Source organism: Dipodomys merriami, unplaced genomic scaffold, assembly GCF_024711535.1.
Source record: "Dipodomys merriami isolate MVZ:Mamm:240054 unplaced genomic scaffold, mDipMer1.0.p SCAF_16, whole genome shotgun sequence".
Taxonomy (NCBI): domain Eukaryota; kingdom Metazoa; phylum Chordata; class Mammalia; order Rodentia; family Heteromyidae; genus Dipodomys; species Dipodomys merriami.
The window spans coordinates 11,553,999-11,579,553 of NW_027202937.1; the positions used below are offsets into that span (position 1 = coordinate 11,553,999).

At 46.3% G+C, this 25,555-nt stretch overlaps 2 protein-coding genes across 3 annotated transcripts; one reads left to right on the top strand and one right to left on the bottom strand.

Annotated features, from left to right (window-relative positions):
* Positions 1-2,141: 2,141 nt before the first annotated feature.
* Positions 2,142-25,548, bottom strand: Nfkbil1 (NFKB inhibitor like 1). Of its 2 annotated transcripts, none has more exons than XM_070024182.1 (4): positions 25,444-25,548; positions 16,379-16,655; positions 4,686-4,907; positions 2,142-4,535 (listed from the first exon to the last, which is right to left on the bottom strand). In XM_070024182.1, exons 2-4 carry the CDS (start codon positions 16,641-16,643, stop codon positions 3,943-3,945), a joined length of 1,080 nt encoding a protein of 359 aa, XP_069880283.1. In that variant the 5' UTR covers positions 16,644-16,655; positions 25,444-25,548; the 3' UTR covers positions 2,142-3,942. The 2 variants fall into 2 exon arrangements, with proteins under 2 accessions (XP_069880283.1, XP_069880282.1); XM_070024181.1 differs by lacking the exon at positions 25,444-25,548 and adding an exon at positions 17,055-17,189.
* Atp6v1g2 (ATPase H+ transporting V1 subunit G2) lies at positions 18,106-20,907 on the top strand. The gene is made up of 3 exons (XM_070024177.1): positions 18,106-18,321; positions 18,564-18,664; positions 19,715-20,907. The coding sequence occupies exons 1-3, from the start codon at positions 18,240-18,242 to the stop codon at positions 19,886-19,888; spliced, it is 357 nt and encodes a 118-aa protein (XP_069880278.1). The 5' UTR covers positions 18,106-18,239; the 3' UTR covers positions 19,889-20,907.
* Positions 25,549-25,555: the final 7 nt, after the last annotated feature.

Below are 25,555 nucleotides of genomic sequence, written 5' to 3' on the forward strand. Positions count from 1 at the left end.
AGTCCCCTTCCTTTGTTGGTTTGCTGAGGCTCTTCTGGTCACTCCATCCTCTCTCCTGAGGAAGGAACTGATGCTCAAATCTATCCTGCTAGCCCAAATCATGAGATCGCAGCCTACTTGCCAGCAATTTTCAGAGTGAGATGGTAGCATCTCACATTCAGCAAGCTTTCTTTGAGCACTTTATTATTCTGGGCAAGTGCACTTTAAATTATTATGGTTAATTGTTGCATGTATATATTTTTTTCACTAGATGGCAAGTTCTATGACAATGACCTCCTTGTTTATATTTATTAGTGTTGTTAACAGTGCTCTGCTAACAGGTGCTTAATTAAAACAAAAAAACATTGTTCAAACTCCTTATGTTTCCCTTCACCATGCTCCTTCTTGACTTAGACCACCATTATCCTTCCAACCTCCTAGGCTCATACAGTCATTTAAGTCTCTTCCTTTTCCAGTCTCTCCACTAATCACTTTGTGAGTCGTGATACTCCCTCAAAGTTTGTACATTCTGTTCCCTTCTTTAATGTCATTGGAGTTACTAGGACTCAAGTAGAAAATACATGAGTGTTAGAGTCAGAAGTTTAATGTTCATTTCACTACTTTCTAGTTGTATGGTTTAAAACAGGCTGCAGAATTTCATGTTCTCATCTGTGTAATGGGATCCACACCCATTATGGAGAGATATTGACAGTTTAAGGGGCAGAAAAGGGTCCTAGACCATATTCCTGTAACAAGACAAAAGCATAACTGATTTATTTAATCCAAGTTTTAGATGAAATTGGAGCCTTCAGAAATAAAGATCCTTATCCTGCCCATGTAATTGTAACCCCTCTGTACAGTATGTTCACAAATTAAATTAAATTAAAAAAAAAGATCCTAAGGCCCAAAGAAAACTGTCCAATTTCAGGCTTAGATCCGATGAAGAATGAACAGCTACGTAGAAACATAACTGGCCAGAAAGGATCAGAGACTGAGAGGGAAAAACTCAGTATTTGGGCTTGTCTGTTTAAGCTTCTGCTTGGCCTGAGGATCCATGATGTATTGTCAGAGAAGGAAGGTAAGATAAAAATGAGAGTAATATTTCTAGGCATTATGGTTGACTTTGTGAAGGCTCTAGCTTTGACGACCCAACTTGAGGAAGAAGAGTTCTAGCTTTGATAAATCATTTTGGGTAAACTAAAACAGGTAGAAGACAAGAGGGCAGGAGAAAGGCAAAGAGAAACTTGCTTCTGAGACTCTTCCAGTAACTTCAGTTAAAAGTACTCAGTACAACTATGCACCCTATACTTTGGGGTATTGTGTTTTGAGACCCCCAACAACAGGATTACTGAAAGAAAAGGGCTGGTTAACGCATTGTGGGTATGCAGTGGGTTTTCTTATCCCTTGTGTGGAGAATTCTGCAGCATTCTCTTTACAGCTGTCCCTGAGGTCACTGCCACAAGGCTGAGTCTTCAACATTGGCATCTGTGGTCATTCTTCATATGTGCTCCCCTGCACCATGCTTCTCTACTGCAGGATACTCAGTGATTCCTGTACATACCATGTACACACTCATCTCCCAGCCTCTACTCAAGACACTTACCTACCAAACCTTTCTATCCATTCCACCATTAAAATGCTCTCTCCCTCTCCCCATCTGCATCCAATATGTCCTAGTATAAAGTTTACTCGGCATGTCTCCGGTCAATTAAGTATAGGTCTGTCCCCCTACTGGATAAATCTGAAGCCAGGTTTGAATTTACCTTTGGGCTACCAAAGCCCAGTTGACCTGCCTGCATCAAATGGAATCCCTCCTAGGTCGCTTTCCTAACTTAACCCAAACATGTCCCCCTACACAATCCCAACTGACCCTCTTCAATCTCACATTTCTTTTCCCAACTCTGATTCTCACATTGAACCCCAAGGCATCATCTACTGAGACCCAACTACTGGTTCCAGCCTGAGGGAACAGATATACTTCTGACTCTTCTGGGAGGTACTGAGTCACCCCTTGGGGGTCCCTGAGTGCCCTTCCTCCCCCACTGTGGTGAACAGGATGCCTGCTACCCCTTATTCTGCCTGTCAGAGGAAGCCAGGGCCTCTAGGGCTAAGTATTTTTATCAGCCTAGGAAACAAGAGACACAGAAGCGGAAACCATGTGGTCAGAGAAAGTGAACAGCCTTTATCTCAGGGGAACCCCCAGGAGGGCTGGGGGGCCAGACACCAGGGAGGGACATTGAAGAGGGAGTTCTAGGGACCCAGGTATTAAGGCTTATCTTACTTTGGTTTTATGTAATACTTGCAGAAGGGAAATGATGTGCTTTTGAGACAACGGAGAAATCTCAGAGGTGTAAAAGTGTTTTCTGTTGCTTACCTCTCAACCTCCACCAGCTAAGGGATCCTAACCCCAGCTCCAAACCTGGGTTCTTTGCATGCCACTTCCGAAATCTCCGGCCTGTGAGAGGAACTGGACGCCTGGGTTGCTCAGAGTTCTAAGTCTCTTCTCTGAATCACAGCAGCTTCCTCTCACAGGATCTTTCTCATCAGTGATACCCTCTTCTGCCCTTGAACATCTGTCTGAGGCCTTGGGCTTCTTCCTAACTTCAGGCTCTTGTCTTCTCCCAGGGTCTTATGCTCACCTCATGTTCCCAGCAGCTTTCCCCTCTTGTATTCTGCCACCTTCCACTTCTACATCTGGGACCTCCTGTGTAGGCCTGGGCTTAAGATTTGACAATCATGTGTCTGGTTGGAAAGATTCAGATGTACACATGCGCATGCTTGCACTTTACCCTCTCCTTTTGCTCCTGGTGATTTTTTTTGGCTGAGTTCCCAGTTGTGTTCTGGGTGATGGCAGTGGGGTTTGGCCTGCTCATTTCCAAGAATTGGAGTGGGAGCAGATGTTGGAATACCCTTGTTTCCTTCATGGGAGCCCCCAGGTCATTTACCTCCATCTTTCAGGACCTCAACTACCAGCTCTTGGAAAAAGATGTTTATGTAAAAGAACTAGCCTGGCATCCTCAGAGATGAAGCTCAGAGATATGGCAGAAGCTAGATGAGAGAGGTATTGGAGCCCCAGAAGAGATGGGGCTGGGACGCTGGAGGGAGAGCCAGCTGGTGGCCCAGAAGCTTGCCTGCTCTTGGGTGTGGATCTCTGGTTGCCCAAGAACAGGCAACCCAGGTTACATAATTTGGCTCTTTCCGCCTCCTTCTTTTGTTTCTATTTTTAGCAATCAAATTTCCCTCTTCCACAGGGCTCTTCCTCCATCCGTTCTACTTCCATTACCTACCTTCCCTCAGCTCCTCAGGGTCCCCTAACCCGCTGCCCCCAACTTGGCTCATTCAGTGACTCAGCAAAGGGAAAGCCCTGTGTTGGAGGAGGGTGTTCGGTGGGGAGGAGGATGTGGTTCTGCTTGGGGAGCTTGGTTGGGGAGGAAACTGGTTTTGTTCCCTTTTTGCCTCTGTTCACATCTGTTTCTCCAGACATAGACAAGTGTGCACAGGACCCCAGCACATGGGGCGGAGGGAGGCCTGAGAACAGACCATTCCTTCTGAGGGCTGATCTTGAGGGTGGGCAAGCAGGAGGTTTCTGGGGATTGTGGTGGGGAATCTGAGGGCACACAATGGTGTGTGTGTGTGTTGCAGGTGTGTAGGAGCTGTGGGTTTCGGCAGGCGGGCGGGAAAGGAGATGTCATGGGTGATGAAAACCATAGCAATGGAAAAAGGCAGAGGAGACTCTGGGAGTGCGCGGATGTGGAACCAGGTCTTATTAGGAAATGGCAGAGTCAAGAGTAGCGGTAGAGGCCCATGGGCCCCACCCCTCTTGTTAAAAGTTTCGTTCCCACCCCATGTCCCTTTGGGCAGCATCTGCCTTTTCCTTGTCCAGCCCCATCCCTGACCTTGCCCTCCCTCTTCCTGATTGTCCCTAAGGCTACATCCCCACAGTTTCTTGTTCTTTCCCTGCGGTCACTTGAGAGCCTCGGCATGGCGATTTAGGGCCTGAGAAAGGGCTGTCACAGCCCCCATCACCCGGCCCAACTCCCAGGTCTCAATCTGGCTTCGGAATCGCTGCAAGAAACGATCAGGGTGCCAACGGACCTGCTGAACCCTCAAGTACCTCCTCAGAGCCCCCTGCTCCTCCAAGGGTGGGCCCCTGGCGACCAGGGCTGCGGCCATGGCCTCTGGGTCTCCTCCCCCAGGGCAGGGCCAGGGTACATCACTAAAGCGCCAGAGACTGCCTCGCCCTGCCCCTCTGGGGTGCTCTGCCCTTGGCCCGGCTCTGGCTGGCTCTGGCCCTTGGTCCCCTCGAGCCTCGTGGACTCTTCTGGCTCGGCTCTCCCGAAGTTCTTCCTCCTTGGCTCTGGCTCGCTCTCTGAAAAGCCGCTGCTCCTCCTCTTGCTGTCGCCAGCTGTGACTGGAGCTCTCAGCCCGCAGGGTTCGGCAAGATCTTTCTGCCTCCCGCTGCTGCTGCTGCTGGCGCTTCTGGGCGTGCTCTCGGGCCAGGCGATCTGACCATGCTGAGAAGGACTCAGGTTCCTGGGTCTCTCCAGAAGTGTCATCTGTTTGGGAAGTGGGATGGGATCACTGGAGAGAGGCTGTGAGAAGGGGATATACCATGAGAGCTAGGGAAGTAGAGAGAAAGGGCACAGAGAAAGCCCCATGTGGGCGCAAGAAAAGGCAACTGTGGGTAGCACAGTTTCAAATCTCACCTTCAAATCTCCCAATGACCTCCTGCCACTCGTCCTCCAGCTCGCCCTGCAACTTCTGCCTCCATTCCTGCTCCTTGGAAGCTTCATCGTCTTCCTCCTCTTCAGCAGAATCCCAGGGGGGTCCCCAGCCCAGAATCTGCCCAGGGGTCTCCCCATCCTTATTCTTTATCCCCATGGCGGAAGGACAGCGACTCAGCAATGGCAAGAAAAAGTCTGTGTAAGCTATGGATGCAAGAGCAGTGAGCAGAAGTCAGCTGGGACCCCAAGCCTAGGTAGGGCCACTACATTGGGTTCTGCCTGATTATTCCCATTCTTAGGCAATAGTCTTAGTGCTTTGGACTTAGGTGATTACTCTTGGTCTTTTTTTTTTTTTTTTGCTGGCCCTGGGGCTTGAACTCTGGGCTTAGGCACTATCCCTGACCTTTTGTGCTCAAGGCTAGTATTCTACCACTTGGGCCACAGCTTTACTTCTGGCTTCTTAGTGGCTAGTTGAAGATAAGACTATCGTAGATTTTCCTGTCCAGGCTGGCTTTAAACCACAATCCTCAAATCTCAGACTCCTGAGTAGTTAGGACTACAAGTATGGGCCACCATCACCCAGATAGTCTTAGTCTTAAGTGGCCCACATGGATACTTCCTGGATGTTAGGAAATAACTGTTCTTGACAAATATTTGCTGACAGTTTATATGAATAATAAGTGTGGTGTTTAAAATACTCTCACATAGCTAAGAAGGACTCAGAATCCTGGGTCTAAAAAACTTAACCTAGCCAGACACTGGTGGCTCACACCTGAAATCCTAACTACTCAAGAGGCTGAGACTTGAGGATCAAGTTCGAAGCCAGCCCAGACAGGAAAGTCTATAAAACTCTTATCTCCACTAAAACTAATCAGAAAAAGCTGGAAGTGGCACTGTGGCTCAAGAGGTAGAGTGCTAGCCTTGAGCATAATCTCAGGAACAGCACCCAGATCCAGAGTTCAAGCCCCAGGACTGGCCAAACAAACAAAATGTAACCACTAAGCCACTGGGAATGTGGCTTAGTGGTAGAGTGCTTGCCTAGCATGCATGAATCCCTGGGTTCAATTCCTCAGTACTACATAAACAGAAAAAGCCAGAAGTGGTGCTGTGACTCAAGTGGTAGAGTGCTAGCCTTGAGCAAAAGAAGCTTAGGGACAGTGCCCAGATCCTGAGTTCAAGCTCCAGGACTAGCAAAAAAAAAAAAAAAAAAAAGTAACCTAATCCAAAACACTTTTAGTGTGCTCAGAGTTCTACTATGTCAAATGACATTTTATAACCCTGTCTTCTGGGTCACCTAGGAAAATGCCAAAATCCTTAGACTGTGCATTCCTTTTTTTTTTTTGCCAGTCCTGGGACTTGAACTCAGGGCCTTGGCACTGCCCCTGAGCTTCTTTTGCTCAAGGCTAGCACTCTACCACTTGAGCCACAGCACCACTTCCAGCTGTTTAAATCATACTGAGGATTCCAACCCAGGGCTTCATGTATGCTAGGCAAGTAATCTACCACTAAGCCACATTCCCAGCCTTGTATGTTCCATTTTTGACTCGAAAATGTTATACTACATATTCTTTACTATGTTTCTCACTCAAAACTATACATCAGAGGCTGGGAAGGTGGCTCAGTGCCAGAGTGCTTGCCTCGCATGCAATTAAACAGAAAAGGCTGGGAAGTGATGCTGTGGCTCAAGTGGTAGAGCACTAACTTTGAGTTGAAGAGCTGAGGGACAGTGCCCAGGCCCAGAGTTCAAGCCCCATGACCAACCAAAAAAAAAAAAAAAAGGCTTAAGTTTATATTGGTTTAAGTGGTACTAGCGCTCTACCACTTGAGCCACAGCACCACTTCCAGTTTTCTGGTGGTTTATTAGAGCTAAGAATCCCATGGACTTTCCTGCCCGGGCTGGCTTTGAACCTTGATCCTCAGATCTCAGCCTCCTGAGTAGCTAGGATTACAGGTGTGAGCCACCAGCGCCCAGCCTAAACATACACTTAATAACACTTTTCAATAAATCCAGTAAAACAATTGTTTCCCAGGGAATTCCTTAGCCAGCCTAACCTAAGGAATAATGGGAAGAGAGGTAGGGAAAGCAAGTAACAAATGTGAGCCACACAAATGTGGCTAGTAGCAGGGCAGGCTCTTCTCAAAGGACCCAGGACAGGAGGGTGAGATAGAGGGTCTCTCCCAGGATCTGGCAGGACTAGGAGAGGGCTGACATTCTTGGACACGCCTCTTTCTGAACCCTGTCCTCACAGCATATGCTCCAGAGTATGTTGCTTGCTTGCCTGCATTTCAGGTATCCTACTGCTGGCTAGGCCCACTCATATTGGCCACCACCAACCTCTTCTTTCTCTCAGGGGACACAGGAAGTTGAGAGCAGCAGCCTCCCTTCCTGTGGACCTACTTTCTCAATCTGTATTTGGTGGTGTGAAAGTACCATTACTTGGCAGAAGGATGGCATAGTACAGGGGAAGGATTGATCTGTCACTGCAAGAAAGGGAGAAAGACAAAGTGCCCACCCTTGGCTACCCAAGGTATCCACAGCCACACCCGAATCACATCTGCTAGAGGGGAGGGGTCACTTCTTAGTATTGCTGCTGTGACCCTCCTAAATTGTCCTATCCAGCAAGTACCTAGGCCTGTTTTTTAAGAACTTATTTCACCAGGGCTCATTGCAGATTGGGGGTGGAAGATGGGGGAGAGGGTGTTGCTTAGGCTTGCACATAGGAGGTTTTTAATTAATAGGTTTGAATAAGGCTTCCAAACTAGAAAAACATGGTGAGTAAAATATAGTATAGATTAAACAATTCAGACAATGACATTTGTGGGCGTGGAGAGTGGGGGAGGGGAGTTGGCTGTAAAACTGTCTGGTCTTAATTATTTGAAAAAAAAAAGACCAAGCTGGGCATGCTATCTGTAGTCCCTTGAAGCTGACATAGAACTGCTTGAGCCCAGGAGCTCCAGGACAACCAGGCAACATAGACCCATCTTCAAAAGAAAGGCTGGGGGGCTAGGAAAATGGCTCAGTGGTAGAGTGCTTGCCTTGCATGCCTGAGGCCCTGGGTTCGATTCCTCAGCACCACATAAGCAAAAAGAAAAAAGCCGGAAGTGGTGCTGTGGCTCAAGTGGTAGAGCGCTAGCCTTGAGCTGAAGAGCTGAGGGACAGTGCCCAAGTCCAGAGTTCAGGCCCCACGACCGGACCCCCCTCCAAAAAAAAAAAAAAGAAAAGAAAAGAAAGGCTGGATGCCAGGCACTGGTGGCTCATGCCTGTAATCCTAGCTACTCAGGAGGCTGAGATCTGAGGATCGAGGTTCAGAGCAGGAAAGTCCATGAGACGCTTATTGCCAATAAACCACCAGAAAACTGGAAGTGGCGCTGTGGCTCAAGTGGTAAAGCACTGGTCTTGAGCTCAAGAGGTGAGGGACAGAACCTAGACCCAGAGTTCAAGATCCACGACCAACCAAAAAGAAAAAAGAAAAAAAGAAAGGCTAAGCATTGGTGGCTCATGCCTGTAATCCCAGCTACTCAGACAGGTGAGATCTAAAGATTGAGGTTTAAGCCGGGCGCTGGTGGCTCACGCCTGTAATCCTAGGAGGCTGAGATCTGAGGATCGCGGTTCAAAGCCAGCCTGGGCAGGAGAGACCGTGAGACTCCTATCTCCAATAAACCACCAGAAAACCGGAAGTGGCGCTGTAGCTCAAGTGGTAGAGCGCTTGCCTTGAGCTGAAGAGCTGAGGAGCTGAGGGACAGCGCCCAGGCCCACAGTTCAAGCCCCACGACCGACCAAAAAAAAAAAAAAAGATTGAGGTTTAAAGCCAGCCCAGGTAGGAAAAGTCCACAAGACTCTTAACTCCAATTAAACACTAAAAAGACAGAATTGGAGCTGTAGCTTAAGTGGCAGTGGCAGAGCCTTGAGGGGAAAAAAGGCTTAGGAATAGCACCCAGGCCTGAGTTCAAGCCCCAGGACTAGCACTCATGTACACACACACAAAGACTGGAAGAAAATAAGCAGAAATTCTAGTCTCTGGGCCTTTCTTTCTTTCTTTTTTTTTTTTGCCTGGCTCTCTTATTTTATTAAAAATTAATTTCTCTGTGCCATATTTTTTAATCCTTCTGATTTTTTACTCACCAGCAAAATATTAATCAGATTTTTCGTTTGTCCTAGGAAGCAAATCAAACATCCTTATGACAAGTCTAGGAAACTATCTTCTAATGATATTTTGCATTTTAGCAGGACTATTTCTCGGGGAGGCTTTGATGTCTACTTGTAAGCATGAGAAAGAGAAGGTAGGCTCTGAAGAGTTTGTTTTATTTTGTAGCTCATTGTCACTGCTGTGAAAATCTATTATACAGCTGACTGTCCCCAAACTTCTCGACGTATGTGTGTGCTTCAGATAATCTGGGCCTTTCTTTCCAATTTTAATTGATATTTTAATGTGAAAAGGATATAACTAAATTAAAACTTTCTTTCTTTTTGAAAAAGGAACCAGTGACTTAACACCTGTTGTCTTAATACCTCAGAAGGCTAAAATGCAAGAATTGTAGTTTAAAGCCAGCCCAGGTTGGAAACTCTACCAAAAAGTCAGAAGTAGGACTATGGCTCAAGTGGTAGAGAGCCAGCCTTGAGCTCAGGGACAGTGCCCAGGCCCTGAGTTTAAGTCCCAGGATACACACACACACACACACACACACACACACACACACACACACACAAAATCTAGACAAGCACGAAGTATAGTACAAAAGAAAAAAAAAACACCCTGTTTCTATCATAGGACATGTTGATGTTATCATTTTTACACTGTCATCCTATTTTTTTTTTTTTTCTGCTACTGGGGCTTGAACTCAGAGCCCCAAACTCCCACTTTGCTTTTTACCTAAGGCTGGTGTCCTACTACTTGAACCATACTTCCCCTTTCGGCTTTTCGCTGGTTAACCGGAGGTAAGTATCTCTCTAATTTGTCTGCCTGGGTTGGATTTAAACTGAGATTCTCAGAACTTAGTCTCCTGAGTAGGTTTGAGTTATTTTTTTAGATAGGATATCTTACTTTTATATCCTACCTATACTTCCCTCATAGCTGAGATTAAGGAAAGTGCCACCATGAACATACCATGAACACATGCCATGCATGAAAACACTTGTAAATAGAGCAAATATCATAGTTAGGCCCAGTGTCACATGCCTTAGTACCTGCTACTTTGGAGACAGGTATAGATAGATCAAGCCCAAAAGTCCAAGGCCAACCTGAGCAATATAATAACTTTGACTAAAAAACAAAAACAAAAGCTGGGTGCTGGTGGCTCATGTCATGTATCTACTCAGGAGGCTGAGAGCTGAGGATCGCAGTTCAAAGCCAGCCTGGGCAACAAAGTCTGTGGGATTTTTTTTTTTTTTTTTTTTTGCCAGTCATAGTGCCTGAACTCTGGGCCTGGACACTGTCCCTTAGCTCTTCAGCTCAAGGCTCTACCACTTGAGCCACAGCACCACTTCTAGCTTTTTCTGCTTATGTGGTGCTGAGGAATCGAACCCAGGGCCTTATGCATGCAAGGCAAGCACTCTACCACTGAGCCACCTTCCCAGCCCCTCTGTGGGACTCTTATCTCTAATAAACCACCAGAAAACTGAAAGTGGCTCAAGTGGTAGAGTGCTTGTCTTGAGCTGAAGAGCCGAGGGACAGCACCCAGGCCCAGAGTTCAAGTCCCACAACCAACAACAACAACAACAACAAAAACATGGGCTGGGAATGTAGCTTAGTGGTAAAGTGCTTGCTTAGCATGCATGAATCCCTGGGTTCAATTCCTCAGTACCACATAAAAAGAAAAGGCTGGAAGTGGCGCTGTGGCTCAGGTGGTAGAGAGCTAGCCTTGGGCAAAAAGAAGCTCAGGGCATCAGTGGCTCACATCTGTAATCTTAGCTACTCAGGAGGCTGAGATCTGAAGATCCCAGCTCAAAGCCAGCCTGGGCAGGAAAGTCTATCTCTACTAAACCACCAGAAAACCAGAGCTGGTGCTATGGCTCAAGCAGTAGAGCGCTTGCCTTGAGCTAAAGAGCACAGGGACAGTGCCCAAGCCCCATGACTGGCCCCATGGAGAGGGGTAGAGGGGGGGAGCTCAGGGATAGTGCCCAGCCCCATGACTGGCCAAAAATAAATAAATAAAAACAAAAACAAACTAGAGCCAGTATCAGAAGCCTATACTGAACAGGGGTTGAGATTCAGAGAAGAAAAAGGTAAAGGTGGATAGGCAGGATAGTGAGAGAGGGCTGTGCGGAGGAGGTAGGCCTGCATTAAGCTAGAAGGGAGAGAAATGCTTCACAAACTAGATATTAGGAAGAAGGGAAGACAATGGGCAAAAGACAAGCAGGCTTGTCACTGAAGACAGGACCACATAGCTAAAGTGGTGAGTCCGTGGGCGTGTGGCAGAAGCCGAGGCTGGAAAGGCAAATGGAACATCCACCGGATGCTCAGTCATTTTAAAACGAGGCCACCTCTTCTTTCTGCTGTGGTAATAGATGTCTGGTACTGTGTTGGCACAGAACAGAAGTGTGGTAAATGGGCTGGGTGTGGTGGCACATATCTGTAATTCCGGCACTCAAGGAGGCTGAGACAGGAGGATCAGGAGTTCCATGCCAGCCTGAGCTATACCTTGTCACAAACCAACCAGGCTGGTTCGAGATTTTTTTTTCCTTTTTTTTTTTTTTGGACGTGAGACAAGGACTCAAACTTGGTACCTGACACTTTTGCTCTTTCAGTAGCACTCTACTAACTGAGCTATGCCTCCGACACTGGGATTTTATTCTTTTCGAAAAGACTATGAAAAAAATAATTCTGTTTCTCAATGTTCACTAATTCTTGTTGTATGTAGAGAATGGTTATTGTTTTACTAGGGAGTTCTTATTTAGCTAAGAATACTTTCCCATGAGATGACAGGTTTTAAAGTCTCTAAAAAGCCAAGTACTGGTGGTTTATGCCTATGATCCTAGCTACTTAGGAGGCTAAGATAGTTTGAAGCCAGCCTAGGCAGAAAAGTCCATGAGACTCTTATCTCCAATAAACTACTCAGAAAAAGCCAGAAGTGGCACTGTGGTTCAAGTGTAGAGTACTAGTCTTGAGCCAAAGAAGCTTAGGGACAGTGCCCAGGCCCTGAGTTCAAATTCCAGGACCGGCACAAAAAAAGTCACTAAAATCCAAACGTGTAGAGGACCAGCCAGGGGCCAGTGGCTTACACCTGTAATCCTAGCTACTCAAGGGGCTGAGAACTGATGGTCCAATTCAAAGCCAGCCCGGTCAGGAATTCATGAGACTCTTACCTCCCATTAATTACCAAAAAAACAGAAATAGAGCTGTGGCTCAAGTGGCAGACTGATAGCCCTGAGGAAACAAAAAGCTTAGGGATAACACCCAGGCCTGAGTTCAAGCCCCAAGAACAGCACACACGTGAGCACATACGCCCCCCCCCCCCATACACACACGACAGAAGAAAATAAGCAGAAATTCTAGTCTCTAGGGCTTTCTCTCCAATTTTGTCCCTTGAGCAAAAAAAGCTCAGGGACAATGCCCAGGCCATCAGTTCATGTCCTAAGACCAGTACACCAAAAAGAAAACACACACACAAAAACAACAACAATAACAACAAGGTAGAGACCTTCACTAGCATTTTACTGGCTGATATAACAAGTCTCCACTCCAGCATGCACTGCTACATTCCTCAGACCTAACATGGGAATTATGGGGAAAACCTCTGGCAGAGGATTCTGGGTCTATTCAAAAAAGATCTTTTCATTTGACTTTAAAGCAGCTGGCAGCTCAATGAGATGGGCCTGCTGACCCAGTAGACAGAAAGCCACCTGGTGGCAGAGCTAGGAGGGCATCAGGAAGAAATATGGCCTGAAGAAGTTTAAGATTTGGAGAGTGAAAGCACTGAGCCAGGGTGCCTCTTTGGAAGACTATGATCTCTCAGCTGTAAGGCTTCATACCACTTCTTAGCTCTACTTTCTTATAAATGAGATGTCAGTCTTATATACTTCTTAGAATTCAATACAATGAAAGAATTGCCTACCACACTGTCAGGGACATTTTCACGATTCAAAAAGTTTCACTTGGGGAGGCTGGGAAGGTGGCTCAGTGGTAGAGTGCTTGCCTTGCATGCATGAGGCCCTGGGTTCGATTCCTCAGCACCACATAAGCAGAAAAAAGCTAGAAGTGGTGCTGTGGCTCAAGTGGTAGAGTGCTAGCCTTGAGCTGAAGAGCTGAGGGACAGCACCCAGGCCCAGAGTTCAAGCCCCATTACTGGCAAAAAAAAAAAAAAAAAGTTTCACTTGGGGGGCCGGGCAGGTGGTTCAGTGGTAGAGCGCTTGCCTTGCATGCATGAGGTCCTGGGTTCGATTCCTCAGCACCACATAAGCAAAAAGAAAGAAGCCGGAAGTGGTGCTGTGGCTCAAGTGGTAGAGGACTAGCCTTGAGCTAAAGAGCTGAGGGACAGTGCCCAGGCCCAGAGTTCAGGCCCCACAACTGGACCCCCCCCCCAAAAAAAAAAAAGTTTCACTTGTGCTGGGAAGGTGACTCAGTGGTAGAGCGCTCGCCTTGCATGCCTGAGGCCCTGGGTTCGATTCCTCAGCACCACATAAGCAGAAAAAAAAAAAGCCAGAAGTGGCACCGTGGCTCAAGTGGTAGAGTGCTAGCCTTGAGCTGAAGAGCTGAGGGACAGCGTCCAGGCCCAGAGTTTAGGCCCCACGACTGGACCCCGCCCCCCCAAAAAAAGTTTCACTTAAGCAATATAAAAATAAAACTAATATAGTTATCATTTTGTGAGTATCAAACCACTGCAAAAGTTTGGTTTATTTACTTGTCAAAATACCAGTTTCAGAGAAGCAAGTTACAGGTTCCTGACCTGTTCATGTCATAGATGGGAACTGGTTTAGGATCCTCTGATCAGCCAGATACTTGTACTTGGCAAACTTCTTTTGCTTTTAAAATTAAAAAGAGGGGATGGGAAGGTGGCTCAGTGGTAGAGCGCTTGCCTTGCATGCCTGAGGCCCTGGGTTCGATTCCTCAGAACCACATAAGCAAAAAGAAAAAAGCCGGAAGTGGTGCTGTGGCTCAAGTGGTAGAGTGCTAGCCTTGAGCTGAAGAGCTGAGGGACAGCGCCCAGGCCCAGAGTACAAGCCCCACGACTGTACCCCCCAAAAAAAACTAATAAATAAAATTAAATTAAATTAAAAAGAAAATCGAACTGGGGGAGGGTGGGGGCATGGAGGGAAATGTAGTTGTGGAGGTAGGAGGGAAGGGATGGTAGGGGAAAAACAAAGGAGGCAACAATGCTTGATAAGAAATGTACTCCTTGGGCTGGAAAGGTGGCTCAGTGGTAGAGCACTTGCCTTGCATGCATGAGGCCCTGGGTTCAATTCCTCAGCACCACATAAGCAAAAAGAAAAAATCCGGAAGTGGTGCTGTGGCTCAAGTGCTAGAGCGCTAGCCTTGAGCTGAAGAGCTGAGGGACAGTGCCCAGGCCCAGAGTTCAGGCTCCACAGCCGGACCCAAAAAAAAAAAAGTTTTGGAGGCTGGGAATATGGCTTAGTGGTACAGTACTTGTCTAGCATGCATGAAGCCCTGGGTTCAATTCCTCAGTATCACATAAATAGAAAAAGTTAGAAGTGGCACGATGACTCAAGGGATAGAGTGCAAAAAGCTCAGGGACAGTGCCCAGACCTTGAGTTCAAGCCCCAGGATTCACACGCACATACACACACAAACCAAACTTATCAGGGATATTTTAAATGTAGGCACAGACACTGTGAAATCCTATAACATATAACCCAGGACAATGTAGTTCTTAGAAGCATAGATAGTCTAGGTTTTCAGGCTGCCTTGATTATAATCTCTGTTGTATAACTTTGACAAATGACTTAACTTCTCTGTGCCTAGTTCTTTCTCTCTCTCTCTCTTTTTTTTTTTTTTTTGCCAGTTCTGGAGCTTGAACTCAGGACCTGGGCGCTGTCCCAGAGCCTCTCTGTGTTCAAGGCTAGCACTCTACCACCAGTCACAGCGTCACTTCCAGCTTTTTCTGTTTATGTGGTACTGAGGAATCAAACCTAGGGCTTCATGCATACTAGGCAAGCACTCTACCACTAAGCCACATTCCCAGCCCTGCCTAGTTCTCTTATCCAGAAAAACCTGTTAATGGTTGCTGTAAGGGTTCAATGAGTTACTTTGTAAGAAGCATCGGAGGGCTGGGGGTGTGGCTCAGTGGTAGAGTGCTTGCCTAGCATGCATGAAGCCCTGGATTGGATTCCTCAGTACCACATACACAGAAAAGCTGGAAGTGGCACTGTGGCTCAAGTGGTAGACTGCTAGCTTTGAGCAAAAGAAGCTCAGGGACAGTGCCCAGGCTCTTCATTTCAAGCTCCAGGACTAACAAAAAAAAAAAAAAGTGTCTGAGATGGGCTGCTGGTGGCTCACACCTATAATCCTAGCTACTCAGGAATCTGAGATCTGAGGGTTGTGTTTGAAGCCAACCCAGGTAGGAAAGTCTATGAAACTCTTATCTCTACCAAATAGATGGAAATAGGAGTGTGCCTCAAGTAATAGAGCACCGACTGGTCTTGAGCAAAAAAAAATCTAAGGAACAATGCTCAGGCCCTGAGTTTAAGTCCTACTACAGGCACACACAAAAAAAGAAAAAGAAAAGAAAAGAAAAGAGAGTAAGAGAGTAACAGAAAGAGAAAGAGGAAAGAAGGAAGGAAGGAAGGAAGGAAGGAAAGGAGGGAGGGAGAGGGGAGGGAAGGAGGGAAAGGGAAAGGGAAAGGGAAAGAAAAGGAGGGAGGAATTGGGGAGGTGGGGGGGAAGAGATGGTAGGAAATGTACTTATTACCTTACTCATGTAACTGTAACCCCCTCTGTACAGTATCTTTACAATAAAAAAAATTATAAAAAGAAAGAAAGAAAAGCTGGGCGCTGGTGGCTCACACCTGTAATCCTAGCTACTCAGGAGACTGAGATATAAGGATCATGGTTCAAAGCCAGCCAGGGCAGAAAAGTCTGTGAGACTCTTATCTCCAATAAACCACTCAGAAACTGGAAGTGGCCCTTGGCTCAAGTGATAGAGTGCTCACTTTGAGCTGAAGAGCTGAGGGACAGCACCTATGCCCAGAGTTCAAACCCCACAACCAACAGAAAGAAAGAAAGAAAGAAAGAAAGAAAGAAAGAAAGAAAGAAAGAAAGAAAGAAAGAAAGAAAGAAAGAAAGACAGAAAGGAAAAGTAGAAGGAAGGAAGAAAGGAAGGAGAGAAGGAAGGAAAGAAAGACAGGCAAGCAGGCAGACAAGCAAATTTAAAGACTAGTCTGGCCTCGCAAGATCTTGTCAACACACACACACACACACACACACACACACACACACACACACACACACACACACACACACACACACACACACACACACACACACACACACACACACACAGAGCATGCAGGAGAGAATCCACACAAGGGAATACTACTGGGCTTCTCAGACAATGGTATTTCAGTAATGTCAAGGCACCTTGTGATTGCCACATGCCAACTTGGTCAACTACCTTCCTAGGCCCCACTGACCAAATAAGTAGCTTATTTCCCAACAATAAATTGGCTTTCACTACAAATTTGATCAGTTGCTCATGACTGTCTCTCTGGCTGGCAGACTCACCATCAGGGCCCTGGCGGGCAGCAGCATGCAGCGCAGTGTCCCCATGGCGGTCCTGGTGGGCAGGGTCAGCCCCGAGGCGAAGCAGCAGGCACAGGGCAGGGGCATCATGGCGGGCACAGGCCCGGTGCAGTGGTGGGGGCTGCCCAGCATCCACATCAAGGCCTGGGTGTCGCTGGAGGAGGGCCTGGGCGCGCACCAGCCGTCCTGCAGACAAGTAACGACGGAAGCGACGCTCTCGGCGTTGGCGGCGGGATGCGGAGGCCATGGAACTCTTGGGCTGAGGAAAAAGGAAAAAGTAAAGGCTGCAGTCAGGGCAGATTTTGGCTTGTCCCTCCCGCTCCATTTCAGACATTCCTTCCTGTCTCTCAAATATCTCCTTGTTTCTTCTCACATCTCTAGCAAAGAGGAGGCCTAAACCTCATCCCTGCGCAGATGATAGGTCTGAGAGAAAAATTTGAGGGGGGCTGGGGCACATATTAATTTTTTATGTAAATTTTGATTGCAAAGATACGTAAGTTACTTAAAAGCTCAAGAGCCCAGGTACATTTTTAAAAATAAACTTTGGGGAGAGGGAGAAAAAAAAGAATAGGGCCTGGTGGGGAAATTTTTAACCAGCCAGAATCTGAACTTAAGTCACAGTTTCAAATAATGATCTAGAAATTTTAATATAATGTACCCGGCAGACAGATGTAGAGGCTTCTCCCTCTAAGACCTGGGGGGAGGGGTTACTCATCAGACCTGTCCCCCGCCCCCCAAGTGCCCCCAGAGCCGTAGGCCAGAAGCCTGTGTTTAAGACGCTCCGAGAAGGGAGGCGGGAAGGGCGGAGATACTCCAGGTTGGCGGAAATGACGTAAGCGGAGACGCAAGTTTGGGGCGGAAATAAGCTTTGAAGCGCGAGGGATATCACTCATCCCCGACCCGGTGGTTTCTTCGTTAGGGCTCCGGCGGGGAAACTAGGGAATTTATGACAAAGGATCCACCTGAAACCGGAAGATGGGATGAGATGCCAGGGCAGGGAGAAAGGAGGGTTACCCCAGCTTCCCCCAACTGGGGCGCACAGAGTGGAAGGCGCAGTGATTGGTGGGAAGATGAAAAAATAGAGGAAAACTGAGGAGATAAAAACAGGATAAAAATCACTGTGGAAGTGAAAAACCCAACTACAATGAAAGCAAATAGGGATAGATTAAGACACACACACACACACACACACACACACACACACACACACACACACACACACACACACACACACAGAGGAAAAGACAGTAAGAGGGCTGGTGGTGTGACTCAAATAGAAGAGCACTTGCCCAGCAAGCTCAAGGCCCTTTGTTGAAGCCAAAACAAATAAATAAACAAATAAAATATTAGGACAACCGCAAGAAGAAACTTGGACTGGGGAAATGTAGAAGATGGAGGCAGAAAAGCGACTTGGGAGAATTAAGCCTATCTCGTGGTAGGATAGTCTTCTCACCCGATTCTTTGGCTCTGTGCCTTCTTGAGGACCACCATTCCAGCTCTCCTCCCCCTCAAATATTCCTCCCCTTTCTGTCCCAACCCCATCTTTAGACCTTAGTGGATGGGAAGGCCCTGTAGCAGTCCGAAATTTGCCATCAGCTCAGGGCCCGGTCTCTGCTGCTCCCAGGTGGCCCTTTTGGGTACTGCTTGAATGAGGACCAGTCATCAGTGGAGGATTAGATTGGGGGAGACACTGGGTGCAGGAGGCTGAGTGAAAAGTGGAGCACTAAGACCCAGGAGTGGTGGAGGACTGCATCAACGAGCTGGAGGAGAACTAGGCGATTGGAGGTGGGAGCCATCTGGTGCCTTGGTTGCCTTCAAAACAGCGTCATTCCTAGCGACAGAAATGGCCAGTCAGTCCCAGGGTATCCAGCAGCTATTACAAGCTGAGAAGAGGGCAGCTGAAAAGGTGGCAGATGCCAGAAAGAGTGAGTCTCCCCTTTTCTCTCTTCAGAGTCTGGAAAGAAAATTAGGGGTGAGGGATTAACAAATATTTGAGTCTTTTGGAAAATCCAAGGCTAGTGAAGAGACCTGGGGGCTGGAGTATGGAATAGTAGAGAAAAAATGGAGAGGTGTTAGACTCTAATATTTTGCTACCTAAGGGAAGGCTTAGTAACTTTCACATTTTTGTGGGGGATCCCTTCCCACCCATTCTTTCTTCTGCCTCCAGGAAAAGCTCGAAGACTGAAGCAGGCTAAGGAGGAAGCACAGATGGAGGTAGAACAATACCGCAGAGAGCGGGAGCAGGAATTCCAGAGCAAGCAGCAGGCGGTGAGTTGAAGGGGAATTGAGATGGGATCCATCCGGTGCAAATTGGTGAGTACATCTAGTGAGATGAGTGCAGGTGACTCACCAAGAAACAAAGTTGGCAGGAGGCTGAGAAGACCCTGGTAAGAACCACGGCATTGATAAAGCCTTGACATGATATGTAACAGAGTCTAGGAGGTATTTTTTTTAATGCTAGTACTGGGAGTTTGAACTGAGGGCCCAATGCTGTCCTTTGCCTTTTTCTCTCAAAGCTAGTGGTCTACTACTTGAACCACGGCTCCACTTCTGGCTTTTTGCTGGTTAATTGGAGATGTGTCTCATAAACTTTCCTATCTGGGCTGACTTCAAAACAGGATCTTCAGATCTCAGACTCTTGAATAGCTAGAATGACAGGCATGAGCCACACTTGCCAAGCTAGAGTCTGGGGGGAGTTTTTGTTTTGTTTTGTTTTGCTAGTCATGCGGCCTGAACTCTGGGCCTGGGCCTCAGCTCTTCAGCTCAAGGCAAATGCTCTACCACATGAGACTCTGCCCCACTTCCGGCTTTTTCTGCTTATGTGGTGCTGAGGAATCGAACCCAGGGCCTCAGGCATGCAAGGCAAGCACTGTACCACTGAACCACCTTCCCAACCCTGGGAAGTTTGTTTTTGTTTTTGTTTTTGTTTTTTTAAGGATATTTACACCTTAGGGAGAAGCAACCACCACAGTCTTTGTGGCATAATATGATAGTATTTAGGGTAGAGGGAAGAGTTTTATTGGTGGGAAGATGGTGGGGATTGTTTTAATTTTCTTATTGTTATTATAAAGGTAATATAGAAATGGGTTAGAGTTTGATGGTGGGGATTTTATAGTCTTAGGATAATCCCTCATTTTACCTGTTAGAGAGTAAGGGGTTAATGTTGATCTCTTTCATATCTCGGTATTTCTGTGGGATGGGTATGGTTTTGGAAAGGCTTCTCTTTTTAGTCTTATACAGGATCTTTCTCTTCACATGCTTGGACCTTTCTTTCTCTATTTCTGCTCCTCTACCCCTTCCCTTTTCCCTACTCCTCAGGCCATGGGATCCCAAGGGAACCTGTCTGCTGAAGTGGAGCAGGCTACAAGGCGCCAGGTACAGGGCATGCAGAGCTCCCAGCAGAGAAACCGGGAGCGTGTCCTGGCCCAGCTTCTTGGCATGGTCTGTGATGTCAGGCCCCAGGTCCACCCCAACTACCGGATCACCGCCTAAGAGCTTTGCCTAGGACCCTTTATAGGGTCTGACTCCTCCTGACAGTCCTTTCCTCAAAGAAATCTCCCAGATAAATATCACTTCCCTTGTCTAGCATGCACAAAGCCTTGGATTCAATCCCCAGCACTGCACCAAAAAGAAAAAAAATAATATTTCACCATAATTCTTTCTGGAAATTCTAGGGGGCAGGATCTAATATTCTCCTTTGAGACTTGTAAATAACCTTCTCAAACATGAATCTTTGTGTTCTATAACACTAAGACCTTGTAAATGCCCAAGTCATCCTCACCTAACCCTTCTGTGTAATTTGGAACATAAGGGAAGTAATGAATGTAGAAAACACCCTGACTTCGGAGCCTAGCATATTTGGGTTCCTCTCCAAATCCTGTCCCATTCTGACTGTGCAGCTGGGACAGATGACTTAACCTGGAAGCCACAATGTCTTCCTTTGTAAAACTGGAATAGTAATAACAACAACAACAACAATGCCTACCTTGTGAGGTTTCTGCGATGATTAGGAATCATTAAGAGAATATCATGGTTCCTTGTAGGTACTAGTTATGATTTAACAAATGGACCCCAAGATATTGTTACCACTTGCTGCTTACCTGTGAAAAGCTAAATATTTCTGCTTCCTGATGTTTGTTAGTGGCTCTCTAATTCCACTCATTCTGTGATCCTGGTACTTCTCTAAAGAATGTATTCTTACCATCTTGCTTTCCCCAGAGACCTTAAGATCCCTGAAAAGATGAAAGGAGAGTCTCATTTAACTTCAGTATTTTGGTTCCAGGTAGACACAGCATCTCAGGATCTTTTTGTCTCTCTTAGGCTGTCCTTTCTCTTTATTGGCTATACTTCCTTTTTCTATTTCCCCAAAGACTCAACAGATATTTACTGATTCCTGAGATCTAAAATGATGTGGTGTACCCTATATGCATGGCCTTCCTTTCTATATCCTTAATGCCTTGCTTTCCCTTTGTAACAATGAAAATGTCAATAAAATAACTATGGACAAATGAGTTGGTGAGTTAAAGCAGCCTCCTTTTGTGTCATCATTTCTCATGGCAGTCATTATCTTGTTCCACACTTACATATTCTCCAGACACCTCAAAAGCCTGTCCTTTGAAACTTGTTGGAGAAACAAAAGCAAATAGTACTCTATTGTTTCTCTCAAATGAGAAATATATAGTTCCTCTTTTGGAAACCTGAGGAGTACAGACAGCAGCTCTAAGAGGAAGGCTAGTGTGTAGAACCACTCTTTTGCACCATTATCTTGTTTTGTTTGGGGGCTTTACGTTATGTTTACATGTAGCTTCTGCAAAGACAGGGTCATTCATTGTGTCCCCAGATCCTAGGATAGCATTTGGCACAGGTTAGAGAACTGATAAACACTGTAGAATAAGTTAAATGACACTTAAGGCTGGGTAAATTGCTCTTCTATGATACATTCCTTTATTTTAGTCAGTACTGGGCCTTGAACTCTGGGCCTGGGCACTGTCCCTGCGCTCTTCTGCTCAAGGAGAGCGCTCTACTGCTTGAGCCACAGAACCACTTCTGGTTTTCTAGTGGTTTATTGGAGATAAGAGTTTTACGGACTTTCCTGCCTAGGCTGGCTTTGAACTGAGATCCTCAGATCTCAGCCTCCTGAGTAGCTTGAGCCACCGGCGCTCGGCTGGATACATTCCTTGAATCTGTTATTTTTCTTCTTTCTTTCTTCCTTCCTTCCCTTCCTTCCTTCCCTCCCTCCCTCCCTCCCTCCCTCCCTCCCTCCCTCCCTCCCTTCCTTTCTTCCTTTCTTTCTTTCTTTCTTTCTTTCTTTCTTTCTTTCTTTCTTTCTTTCTTTCTTTCTTTCTTTCTTTCTTTCTTTCTTTCTTTCTTTCTTTCTTTCTTTCTTTGTGCCAGTGTCTGGGACACTGTCCCTGAGCTTTTGTGCTTAAGGCTAGTACTCTACTACTTGAGCCACAGCTCCACTCTGGCTTTTTGGTGCTTCGTTGGAGACAAGTCTCATACACTTTCCTACCCAGGCTGACTTTGAACTGTGATTTTGAGTAGTGAGGATTACAGGCATGAGCCACTGGTGTCCAGCAGATCAGTTACTTTTCTTTACTACAGAAGGCAAGCTTGCTTTTCACAGACTGATTAATGAGATTGAAGAGAGAGGCAAGATACAAAGATAACTAGATGTTGACAACCTGGCTGTCACTGTTTGCTCTGGATATGTTTTATTTTTCTAAGTGTGTCTGCTTATCTATAAAATATAAATGAAAGGTTATGGGTGGGATTGGGAAAGATAGGGGAGAATCATGGAAGGGGTGACATAGATCAAAATGTATTATAAACTGATTCGTTGAACTGAAACCCAAAGATTAAAAAAAAAAAATACAAAGCTGGGCGCCAGTGGCTCACACCTGTAATCCTAGCTACTGAGGAGGCTGAGATCTAAGGATTGTGGTTCAAAGACAGCCCGGGCAGAAAAGTCCGTGAGACTCTTATCTCCAATTAACTACCAGAAAACCAGAAGTGGTGCTGTGGCTCAAGCTGTCGAGGGCTCGCTTTGAGCTGAAGAGTGCGCAGGGATAGCACCCAAGCCCAGAGTTCAAGCCCCATGATTGACAAAAAAAAAAAAATATATATATATATATATATATATATATATGAATGGTACCTTCTTAGTGTTAAATGGCTAAGTGTGCTAACAAGAAGGCATTAAACACTTGCCACTTTAAAATAAGCAATATGTAAAGAAAATGCAAATAAAAACAACATTGACATACCACCTTACCCCAGTCAGAATGGCTCACATCCTAAAGTCAGCCAACGACAAATGCTGGAGGGGATGCAGAGAAAGACGAACCCTCCTGCATTGCTGGTGGGAATGTATACTAATAACAACCACTTTGGAAAACAGTCTGGAGATACCTCAGAAAGCTAAATGTAGACCTCCCCTATGACCCAGCCATACCACTCCTAGTCATCTCTACCCTGAGCAACAAGAACCAATATACAAAGACACATGCACCTCCATGGTTTTTTTTTTTTTTGTCGGCCGTGGGGCTTGAACTCTGGGCCTGGGCGCTATCCCTCAGCTCTTCAGCTCAAGGCGAGCACACTACCACTTGAGCTACAGCGCCATTTCCGGTTTTCTGGTGGTTTATTGGAGATAGGAGTCTCACGGTCTCTCCTGCCCGGGCTGGCTTTGAACCGCGATCCTCAGATCTCAGCCTCCTGAGTAGCTAGGATTACAGGTGTGAGCCACCGGCGCCCGGCGCACCTCCATGTTTATTGCAGCACTGTTCACAATAGCAAAGATTTGGAAACAATCCAGATGCCTCACTACTGAGTGGATCCAAAAATTGTGGCACCTGGGGCTGGGAAGGTGGCTTAGAGGTAGAGTGCTTGCCTTGCATGCATGAGGCCCTGGGTTCGATTCCTCAGCACCACATAAGCAGAGAAAGCCGGAAGTGGGGCTGAGGCTCAAGTGCTAGAGCGCTAGTCTACAGCTGAAAAGCTGAGGGACAGCGCCCAGGCCGAGTTCAGGCCCCTCGACCAACCAAAAACAAAAACAAAAATTGTGGCACCTATATACAATGGAATATTATACAGCCATTAGAAAGGACAAAATAATGGCATTTGCAGGGAAATGGATGGAACTAGAGCAGATTATTTTGAGTGAAGTAAGCCAAAAACAAAGAGACAAATGGCACATGGTCTCCCTGATGTGTGGATGCTAAAGCCAAAATACAAGAAGATATGGCAAAGTAACAGGACTCAAGAAACAAAGGACAGGGGCTGGGAAGGTGGCTCAGTGGTAGAGCGCTTGCCTTGCATGCGTGAGGCCCTGGGTTCGATTCCTCAGCACCACATAAGCAAAAAGAAAAAAGCTGGAAGTGGCGCTGTGGCTCAAGTGGTAGAGCGCTAGCCTTGAGCTGAAGAGCTGAGGGACAGTACCCAGGCCCAGAGTTCAGGCCCCACAACCAGACCCAAAAAAAAAAGAAACAAAAGACAACCACCCATTTTGTCGTATCATTGCTAAATGACTCCATGTTCTTGACCATATATATGGTAGGTATATGCACGTAACAGAGGGAAGCCAGGAGGAGGAACAGAATAAGTGGTAACAGCCTACACTAAAAAAAAGGAAAGAAATGGAAACATCACCTGATGTGGAAAAAATAACTTGTATTGTCAAAGCTCATAGAATTCACAAACTGTATAGACCATGATAATGACAATTTGCCTTGTGAAAGTTAAAATGTGTTTGTGACTCTAAGTATCACTATTCCACAATACTGTGAAATATGTGAAATTTATGTGATCACCTAATCTCAATTTAAGAAAAAAAGTGAGAGAAGGGATGGGTTAAGAGAGATGGGTGACAATGTTGTCAGACACTTTGTACTCATATACTGTTTTGTAGAATGGGAACTTCTTTGTACAACTACTTAAAGATAATTATATGTATGTATATATATACATATATGTGTGTGTGTGTGTGTGTGTGTGTGTGTGTGTGTGTGTGTGTGTGACAGTGAAAGGTTAAAAAAATAAAATAAGCAACAAAACATCACATCCAGCTTCCACAGCAGCCCCAAAACAATGTTTCATTCAGGAGGGGAAACAAAACAAAACAAAAACCCAAGCAGAAACAATGAGGTGGTTGGAATGGGATTAAGAACATTTAAAGCCCATTAATACTGTTAGGAAAGATCGGAGGAAAGGAGAGAAAGAAGGCAGAGACCTCAACAGACCAGAATAGGTTTTAATCATTGCTGCAGAGGGACTCCATGTAACAGGGAGCTGGGTGGGAGAAACAAGGGGGAGGGGGAGGTTTTTACACATTTTGAGTGTGCAGTTTCTTTTGAAGGTCTTTGTAGTTGTGACAGATGGTGCACTTTCAGATAAGGTCGAGGGTGAAGTTTTGCTGGGAATAACTCAAGGACAGGGATAAGACTGTCGGGAGATTTTTCAGGAAGGGGGGAGAAATCAATGGGCTAAGGGAGCAGCATTAAGTTATGAGAACACAGCGGATTGCCATCAAATACTATTTGTAGAAAGTTGTGTCGCTCTCGAGTCCTACCATTTATTTTTGAAACTTGGAGATGAACCTAGACCCCTGTTTCTACTCTGGGGATTCAGAACACTTTTCTGACAACCCTGATCCACCAACCCAAGAACCCCAAGCTACATGGGCCAACGACATTTTGGGCAGTTACTGCCCACAGTCGCCATCTCTGGGAAAGGGGAGAGGCAAGACTCCTGAACACAGTTCACTACAGACTTCGGAGCTCTGCTTCTTCCCTCCTTTCTGCAGAGCAAGATTTAACTTAGAACAAGCCGGTTAGACCGGAGGTCACCTTGACTACGGCGCCAAGGACCCCGTGGGAACGCGCAGGCTCCCCCCGCCCCCTCGCGCTTCTTTTTCGCGCGTTCACGGAGAGCTGTCTAGAGAGAAAACCTGAGTGGCGAAAACCTAAACAATGACGTAAAGATCATGGAGAAAAGTATGAAAGTGAAGGAAGATAACAGTAGGAAACAACGTTACTTTTATGACTTACTGACAGTAGCCGGAAGAGTTAGAAGTGGCTTAGTTTTCTTTTTCCTGACTGGCATTCTCCAAAGGCAACCCCGGAGCGCGCGGAACGATAGAACTGCTGAAGGTCCTTCTTC